Below are 9,826 nucleotides of genomic sequence, written 5' to 3'. Positions count from 1 at the left end.
ACGCACGCACGCACACACACACACACACACACACACACACACACACACACACACACACACACACACACACACACACACACACACACACACACACACACACACACACACACACACACACACACACACACACACACACACACACACACACACACACACCCTTTGAGCACAAACACATCTTCCATCTGCAGTCACACACACTCATCCGGCGCAGGGGGCCGGCGGCGCGGCTGACGCGTTTTGCGCATTTCCTGAAGCTCGCGCTCACTCGCGGATTCAGGAGAGAGAGACGGGAAACGGGGGGCGCGCGCAGGACCGAGAGGGAAAAACACCTCGGGAGCACCGTTACGTTAGTTATGTATTCAGGGTGCTCGTGAGCCTGAAACGACGCATTGGGTTTGAAAAGGCACACCTATCCGAGAGCACGCGCAGATATCGCGGTACCGTGCGACCGAAGCGAGGAGATTATCCCCAAAGGGAGCGCACGAGCCGCGGCGGAGAGGGGTGGAAACGGAGCGCGGATCCCGGATGGCTAGGCGCGGCTGCTCGCGCTCTCTTCCCCCCTGACCCGGGACAGACAAGGCGGGTGGGAGTCTCTCCGGTGATCCCAACCGGAACCCGTTAACGCATGTTCTCTCTCACCGCCGTTTAGACCCCGGACTCTTTTCCGCCCAAACAGGAATCTGGCGCACGGGATCGACTGTAAACAAACAAGGGACCTCTCCTGTGTGTGTCCGCGTTGCTGCGTTTTCCCCGTGTGTGTGTGTGTGTGTGTGTGTGTGTGTGTGAGAGAGAGAGAGAGAGAGAGAGAGAGAGAGAGAGAGAGAGAGAGAGAGAGAGAGAGAGAGAGTGTGTGTTCGTGCATAACAACAGTGTTCTGATATGGCTGTATCAGACTGAGTGCCCAAGGAGCAAGGAGCCAGTGGCATTATGGGATGTAGCAGGACTGTGCAGTGACTCCAGTCATTGGAAGGAAACACACAGTTTACAAGAGGAACGGGCAGACTATAGCCTACACACACACACACACACACACACACACACACCATGCCTGTGTTCAGTGGTCTGTTGAAGGTGCGGGTGTGTGAGGCGGTGGACCTGAAGCCGACCCCCTGGGCCCTGCGTCATGCTGTGGGTAAGAGCGGCTCCTTCCTGCTGGACCCCTACCTGGCCCTGAACCTTGACCAGACGCGGCTGGGCCAGACGGCCACCAGGACCAAGACCAACAGCCCGGCATGGCACCAGGAGTTCTGCAGCCAGGTGCGCGCCGGCCGAAGCCTGGAGCTGTCTGTCTTCCACGACGCCCCCATCGGCTACGACGACTTCGTGGCCAACTGCACCATCCAGCTGGAGGACCTGTTGCAGAATGGCACCAGGCACTATGAAGACTGGGTATGTGTCTGTCTGTTTATTGATTGATTGATTGATTGATTTTTTGATGAGTGTGTTATGGGAGTGTGTGTCAGTGAGTATGCCTAAATGTGTGCAAACAAAAACAAGTTTTTAACTTTTATTCATCCTGAAGGGTTTCCAGAACATCTCTCCGTTCGGGTCGGGCCTTCCAGTCACACACCGCTCGTCTCACCTGACAGTCCCCCCAAATGTCAAACATGTGTGTGTGTGTGTGTGTGTGTATGTGTGTGTGTTCAGTCCAGTCATGTTCATAACCCCTTATCACACGCATGGGCTTTACATAGCATCATCACAGTCATAATACATCATATGTGTACACACAACATCGGTTACATAAACATTATACACATTTTACTAAATTACATTACGATAAACACAGCATGTCTTTGGACTGTGGGAGGAAAGCCACGCAAACACGGTGCGAACATGCACACACAGAAACGACCGGGATGGAGATTCAAACCCACGACTTTCTGCGAGGCGACAGTGCTAACCACTGACCCACCGTGCCATGTATGTGTGTGAAAAGAAAAACAAGTTGTTTAAAACTTTTAGTCGTCCTGAAAATGGTTTCCAGAGCATCTCTCCGTTCAGGTCGGGCCTTGCAGTCACACACGCTCGTCTCACCTCTACGCTAAGACAGTCCCACCAAATGTCAAACAGTGTGTGTGTGTGTGTGTGTGTGTGTGTGTGTGTGTGTGTGTCCTCCCTTCACTCTGATGCATCTGATTCAGAGCAGCGGGAGCGCTCATATCATCACCACAGTCTTCTCACTATCTTTGGCAGGGCAGCAGTGCGATTCCTGACTCTGCAATCCATTGCTCATGTCAGTCGTCCGTGTGTGTGTGTGTGTGTGTGTGTGTGTGTGTGTGTGTGTGTGTGTGTGTGTGTGTGTGTGCATGTGCGTGCATGCGTGTGTGGGTCCGGTCTAGTCTGGTTTGGTCCAATACAGCCATGTACCCCTAACCCAGGGGTGGGCAATTATTTTTCATGGGGGGCCACATGAGAAACCCAGATTGTTGCCGGGGGCCGAACAAATATTGTCATGCCGTAACCCAGGAACTTTGATGATAGAGAGGGCCACAAAAAAATGTCCTCGCTACCAGAGGGCCAGATTTTGCTGAGGGTTGGGGGCCGAATGGCACCGGCGTGAAAAAATTTGGGGCATTTGAAGTCAGGTTTAGAGGAATAAGTCATTTTATATTAACAGTTGTGATGTCATCATTCAGTCTTAAACACCAATATTTGATCCTTTTCTCACTCACTCCTCTATCACCACCTGCTCTCCCTGCAGGGCTTGAAATTAACTTTTTTGACCACCTGCCAATATGGCTGCTAGATTTTAAAGTTACCAGCCAATTAGAATTTCCACGAGCCAAAATGTTTTTCTTGAAATAAACCAGAATATGAGTGGGTTAATTTAAGCATAAGTATCAGTAATTGGCCGGGATTCTCAAAGCCTGTGTGTGTTGAGGGTCATACAAACAAAAATGGACTCTTGAAGCTAAAAAAAATCCAAAACCAACAAGTTCATTATTTACATTTTTACTTCAATGTAGAAGTCATTTCTTACACATGAGATTACTTTGAGCCTTTTAGTCATAAAGATTATTGAAAGATATTCCATATTCCAGACTGAAATGTTATAACAGAAGTGGAGTATTGGCCAGAATGACATGAACATTTGGACACTTGTTCAGCGGGTATCTTGCATGTTGCGTTCAGGTGCAGTGTTAAGTTTTTTTGTTTTTGTTTTTGTTTTTGTTTTTTTTGCAATTCCACCGCGGGCCACACACTTACCCAGGTCTGCTATAGACTCTAACCCCTCTGTCATCTTTCAACACTGTGTCTGTCACCTGTACGGTCCCCTGCGGCTATCCATTCATGTGTGTGTGACTGTGCCTGGACATGCACTAGGTCAGCCTGAGTCAGTGTGTGTGTGTGTGTGTGTGTGTGTGTGTGTGACTGTGCCTGGACATGCACTAGGTCAGCCTGAGTCAGTGTGTGTGTGTGTGTGTGAGTGTGACTGTGCCTGGACATGCACTAGGTCAGCCTGAGTCAGTGTGTGTGTGTGTGTGTGTGTGTGTGTGTGTGTGTGTGTGACTGTGCCTGGACATGCACTAGGTCAGCCTGAGTCAGTGTGTGTGTGTGTGTGTGTGTGTGTGTGTGTGTGTGTGTGTGTGTGTGTGTGTGTGTGTGTGTGTGTGTGTGTGTGACTGTGCCTGGACATGCACTAGGTCAGCCTGAGTCAGTGTGTGTGTGTGTGTGTGTGTGTGTGTGTGTGACTGTGCCTGGACATGCACTAGGTCAGCCTGAGTCAGTGTGTGTGTGTGTGTGACTGTGCCTGGACATGCACTAGGTCAGCCTGAGTCAGTGTGTGTGTGTGTGAGTGTGACTGTGCCTGGACATGCACTAGGTCAGCCTGAGTCAGTGTGTGTGTGTGTGTGTGTGTGTGTGTGTGTGTGTGTGTGTGTGTGTGTGTGTGTGACTGTGCCTGGACATGCACTAGGTCAGCCTGAGTCAGTGTGTGTGTGTGTGTGTGTGTGTGTGTGTGTGTGTGTGTGTGTGTGTGTGTGTGTGTGTGTGTGTGTGTGTGTGTGTGACTGTGCCTGGACATGCACTAGGTCAGCCTGAGTCAGTGTGTGTGTGTGTGAGTGTGACTGTGCCTGGACATGCACTAGGTCAGCCTGAGTCAGTGTGTGTGTGTGTGTGTGTGTGTGTGTGTGTGTGTGTGTGTGTGTGTGTGTGTGTGTGTGTGTGTGTGTGTGTGTGTGTGTGTGTGTGTGTGTGTGTGTGACTGTGCCTGGACATGCACTAGGTCAGCCTGAGTCAGTGTGTGTGTGTGTGTGTGTGTGTGACTGTGCCTGGACACGCACTAGGTCAGCCTGAGTCAGTCGTCCTCCTGGGTGGACCTGTATTTGTCCGTGCTCCATTCCTCACATTCCTCCTGGCTCTTTGGCCTGAAAGAGAATAGATATGAGGCGCCTCTTGCCTTTCCCCCGTTACAATTACATTTGTAAAGGAAACACAACAGGAATTCAACAAGGAATAATGTTTAGACTTCAGCGTGTTTTCCCTTTGGCTAGCTTTGTTTTAGTGTCCATTTGGGCCTTTGTCCACAGTCACATACTGTGTCCTCTTGTCCTACTTGACTTGATGTTAGCTGTGATGAAGGTGATCTCAGGACAACAAGCATTCCACTAGCTCCTGTAGGGACGGCCCATATAAGAGGGATTTAATGTGCTGTTATGTAACCTGTGACTATATGTAACAGGTTACATATATAGTAACCTAGTACACAGCATGCAATAAGCATGTAATAAAGGACATTGTAATCTCAATCTTTAATTAACACATACCAGTACACCAACACATGTTTGAGTGAATGTATAAATGTGCATGCATATGTACACATGCGTGCACACACACACACACACACACACACAGAGTAAGGTCAGAGCATATGGATCACTCTGCTGATTGACCACTGCTCATTGATCATCCAGCCGGCTTATCAATAGCTCTGCCCCGCGGCACTCTGGCGCCCCCTCCCTGCCCGGCCGGAGGTGCCGCTGCCGGGAATTGAACCCGGGTCTCCACGGTGGTGGGCGAGTGCTTTTGCCTCGACGCTACCCAGACGCCCCCAGTGATCAGTCTGGACTTCCACCCGCCTCCAGCAAGTTCCAGAAATTAGAACGTAACTGGGCCAATCAGGGACCTGCGCCGTAGTTGACAACGTAACTGGCCAATCAGGAACTCCGCCGGCAAAACTGTAATGCAGAGACCATAGAGATATAAGAGTTGTGTCATCTCCATTTTCTTCAATGGACCATTTTTTTTTTTTTTTTTACCTCGCAATATAGTTCCCAGAAGTATGGTTCTGGATTAAGCCGCACTGTAGAGTTGCAGCAGATGGACCTTTTGTGATGTACAGCACTTTGAAATGGTATATTATCAGCTTGATTTGATGCATTCAAACGGCACACCTGGAACACACACTATAGCTACATGAGTCACGTGACGGTCAGGCATTTTGGAGTTCCGTTGGCGCCACTGTCTCTTGAAATCACTCTGCTGTAATGGCGACGGCGTCTCCAGAATTAACGCGTAATAACATTAACGTTCATAGAGTAAACACAGCCATAAGTGCAGCTACTGCAGAAATAGACTCAATAATAACAATTAAACAAGAACAGGAGTATGCACTAGTGGAGTTTCTCAGCGGAAAATACGTTATCGCTGTTGTTCCGAGTGGATTTGGTTTGGATTCGGTGATGCTGATTGGCTGAAGGAGTTGTCTGTCAAGGCAATACCCCGCCCCCCCCCCCCCCCCACACACACACACACACACACCTGAAATCACTGTGGACAGCTGGAAGTCCAGACTGATACATAGAGCAAAACAGAATGTGAGATCTTCATGTTATCAGGATGGTTTATACCACATGTCCCCCCCTGTTCTGTTCAGGATGGTTTATACCACATGTCCCCCCCTGTTCTGTTCCAAATGGGTGATGACCACTTTCTGCTTATTTCCCTCCACCCTGCTTTTTCTGTGATCCTCCTGGTATCTGCCTCCACTCATCCTCCCTCGCTGTCTCTCTCGCATCTTTGTCTGCTTCCCTCTGACACGCCCTTACATCCGTCCCCTTCCTGGGTTGGATCTTTCTTAGTCCTCGTCTTGAGTCTTGCTCTTTTCTTAGTCATGTAGCGCTTTCGCAGGTTCTGGTGGTGGGACGAGATCCTATAGGTCAGCAGGGGTGTGTTTGTTTCCACAGGAGTTAGATGAATCACTGTCTGTTCACTCAGCCTCTAGTGGGAGGGGGTGATGTGTTCAGAGGCTAGTGGTATCGTTGTCAAATACAATCGTTAATAGGCTATGTGTTTTCTTCATCTTTTGCCTTAAAGTTTAAGGCTTAAACCAATAGTCACTGAGACGTATTCAGTCAAAATTAGTCATGTGAGGGGGAAAAAGTAACACCTACCCCAACAAAATGATTAGTTAGTAGTTATCTTAAAGAGAAATCCATCGGATATAGTGTATAACGGGCGGGCAACTGCCGGCGCGCGGGCTGCATGCGGCCCCTGACCTCACTAAGTGTGGCCCCTGGGTCAATCATTTTTTTTATTTTGTATTTTTTTTACAAGGCGGATGTTTTTGGTTAGGTTAGGTTAGACCACCCAAATCTGTGTTTTTATTTTACTGTACATCCCAGAACATGGCGCTAATGCTGTTAGCATTGTCCATCCACATACTGTTTAAAATTAGCATTTGAGCTAACGCTATTGTAACAAACTATTATATCCAGGATGCACATTGCACATGCAACATTACTAATCTGATTAATATGACAATATGTACCCCATCAAATTGCTGTAGTGGGCTGTTTTAAAGCTAGAGCAAAGTTTTGGTGTCATCGGAATGGAAGAATGACTAAATTTGAATATGAAAAATATAAATGTTGCTATAATAAACTTTGATTACTTTGGGAGTGATGGTGTTACACAGTAGTAGGCTACTGGTGGAAGTGCACGGTCACAATCTGGCCCTCTGTCATCAAAGTTGCCCATCCCTGGTGTATAATATATATAATGACATTTTTTGGTGTATATACCCACTTCCCCTCAACCTGCCTCGTCTACTTATTTAAGTTAGTGATTTACTATATGCCTTTCAACAACCCACAGGGAAGGGCTATTAACTGTATTTATACTACACGTCTTGTAGCTGCATTGCACTGTGGTCTTCTTCTGCGATGGATCTCTGCCTGTATGATTGTTGAACATTGCTGCAGAATAAGTCTAGAAAGAGTCTGTCCTGCTGCTGCCTCACTCATATCCCTCTGCCTCCCTCCCTCTGCCTCCCGCTCTCTCCCTCTGCCTCCCTCCCTTTCTTTTTCTCTCTCTCCCTCTGCCTCCCTCTCTTTTTCTCTCTCTCCCTCTGCCTCCCTCTCTCTTTCCCTCTGCCTCCCCCTCTCTCTCTCTCTCTCTCTCTCCTTCTGCCTCCCTCCCTCTCTCTCTCTCCCTCTCTCTCTCCCTCTGCCTCCCTCTCTCTCTCCCTCTGCCTCCCTCTCTCTCTCTCTCTCTCCTTCTGCCTCCCTCCCTCTCTCTCTCTCCCTCTCTCTCTCCCTCTGCCTCCCTCTCTCTCTCCCTCTGCCTCCCCCTCTCTCTCCCTCTGCCTCCCTCTCTCTCTCCCCCCTTTCTCTACCTCTGCCTCCCTCCCTCTGTCTCTCTCCCTCTGCCCGCTCTCTCTCTCCCTCTGCCTCCCTCCCTCTCTCTCTCCCTCTGCCTCCCTCTCTCTCCCGCTGCCTCCCTCCCTCTCTCTCTATCTCCCTCTGCCTCCCTCCCTCTCTCTCTCTCTCTCCTGCTGCCTCCCTCCCTCTCTCTCTCTCTCCCTCTGCCTCCCTCCCTCTCTCTCTCCCTCTGCCTCCCTCCCTCTCTCTCTCTCTCCCTCTGCCTCCCTCTCTCTCTCTCTCCCTCTGCCTCCCTCCCTCTCTCTCTCCCTCTGCCTCCCTCTCTCTCTCTCTCTCTCCCTCTGCCTCCCTCCCTCTCTCTCTCCCTCTGCCTCCCCCTCCCTCTCTCTCTCTCTCTCTCTCCCTCTGCCTCCCTCCCTCTCTCTCTCCCCCTCTAAGCACTGCCGTTCCCTCTTTTTCCTGTCCTCTTTTGTGTCCTGCCATCATTCCATCTCAGGCGGACCTGAGCGGCCCAGCGGGCTGTGCTTTGGGCCGCAGGCTCCGGCTCTGTGCTGCCGGTGAATTATTAACCAGGCTTTGATGCTTATTAATTGTCCCACTCAGTAATTGAGATGCTCTGTGGAGCCCGTCCCCATGGAGACATGACAGCCAGCCGCCTCGCCTCGCTGTCATGTCCCCATGGAGACATGATAGCCAGCCGCCTCGCCTCGCTGTCATGTCCCCATGGTGACATGACAGCCAGCCGCCTCGCCTCGCTGTCATGTCCCCGTGGTGACATGACAGCCAGCCCGTCCCCATGGAGACATGACAGCCAGCCGCCTCGCCTCGCTGTCATGTCCCCATGGAGACATGATAGCCAGCCGCCTCGCCTCGCTGTCATGTCCCCATGGTGACATGACAGCCAGCCGCCTCGCCTCGCTGTCATGTCCCCGTGGTGACATGACAGCCAGCCCGTCCCCATGGAGACATGACAGCCAGCCGCCTCGCCTCGCTGTCATGTCCCCATGGAGACATGACAGCCAGCCGCCTCGCCTCGCTGTCATGTCCCCATGGTGACATGACAGCGAGCCACCTCGCCTCGCTCTCACCCACAGAACCAGAGAAGAAGAGAGACATGAGGGGGGCGGGGCAGAGAGCAGTGTATCTAACCTTGCTGGGCAGCTGGATTCGCACGAGAGCATAAGATCACCATCACACGATTCGCACGAGATCATGAGATCACGATTATGTGAAAACAAACCATTTGGCAGCGTCAGGGCATCTGCAGGTCCTTGAAAAGTCCGGAAAAGCCTTGTAATAAATTTTACTTGAAATCCCTGAAGATTTGTGAAGATAATAATAAAATAATAAATAAATAAAAAATCATAATAAAATGAAGGCATTAAAAGCTTTTGAAACGAGACATGTCATTGAAAGTGCTTTTTTGAAAGGGTTTTTCATGCATAGAGAATTACGAGGGGGCCGCCTCGGTCCAATTGTCCTCTGCGTCGAGCACGAGTGAAGACAACATCTTTTCTAACAAGCGTTGCAATTGCAACTACCACAGCACAGCTGAGAAGTGTTCACACATTCAAGCTTCTCTCTTTTAAATGTCCGTGAGTGTCTGCTACTTCTCATTATAAAAATGCTCAGTGTTGTAACAGTAATTCACCTTGATCCGTGCCTCAAACTATGCTGTGTTGGGTCCTTGAATTTGGGGAATTGGGTCTTGAAAGTCCTTGAAAAGTCCTTGAAATTGATGTTGAAGAAGGTGTGATGTGGAGATGAACGGAGAGAGAGAGACAGTGCTGGGGGGATGAGACAGGAGGAGACAGAGGATATGAATGGAGAGAAAGAGAGAGTGATGATGGTGGGATGAGACAGGAGGAGATGAACAGAGAGAGAGAGTGATGATGGTGGGATGAGACAGGAGGAGACAGAGGAGGTGAACAGAGAGATAGAGAGTGATGATGGTGGGATGAGACAGGATGAGACAGAGGAGGTGAACAGAGAGAGAGAGAGTGATGATGGGGGGATGAGACAGGATGAGACAGAGGAGGTGAACAGAGAGAGAGAGAGTGATGATGGGGGGATGAGACAGGAGGAGACAGAGGAGGTGAACAGAGAGAGAGAGAGTGATGATGGGGGGATGAGACAGGAGGAGACAGAGGAGGTGAACAGAGAGAGAGAGAGAGTGATGATGGGGGGATGAGACAGGAGGAGACAGAGAAGGTGAACAGAGA

General features: G+C 50.1%; 1 protein-coding gene across 1 annotated transcript in view; it reads left to right on the top strand.

Annotated features, from left to right (window-relative positions):
- Positions 1-1,044: 1,044 nt before the first annotated feature.
- The window catches only part of prkcea (protein kinase C, epsilon a), a gene marked incomplete at both ends in the record, with an annotated part of 55,309 nt that continues 46,527 nt past the window's right edge, over positions 1,045-9,826 (top strand). The window contains one exon of the mRNA XM_083636212.1: positions 1,045-1,389. Coding sequence (XP_083492338.1) covers positions 1,045-1,389 — 345 coding nt within the window. The remainder of the gene's footprint in view (positions 1,390-9,826) is intronic.

This window comes from Poromitra crassiceps (genome assembly GCF_964638095.1).
Source record: "Poromitra crassiceps genome assembly, chromosome: 4".
Lineage (NCBI taxonomy): Eukaryota > Metazoa > Chordata > Actinopteri > Beryciformes > Melamphaidae > Poromitra > Poromitra crassiceps.
This window is presented reverse-complemented; position numbering and strand designations above follow the sequence as displayed.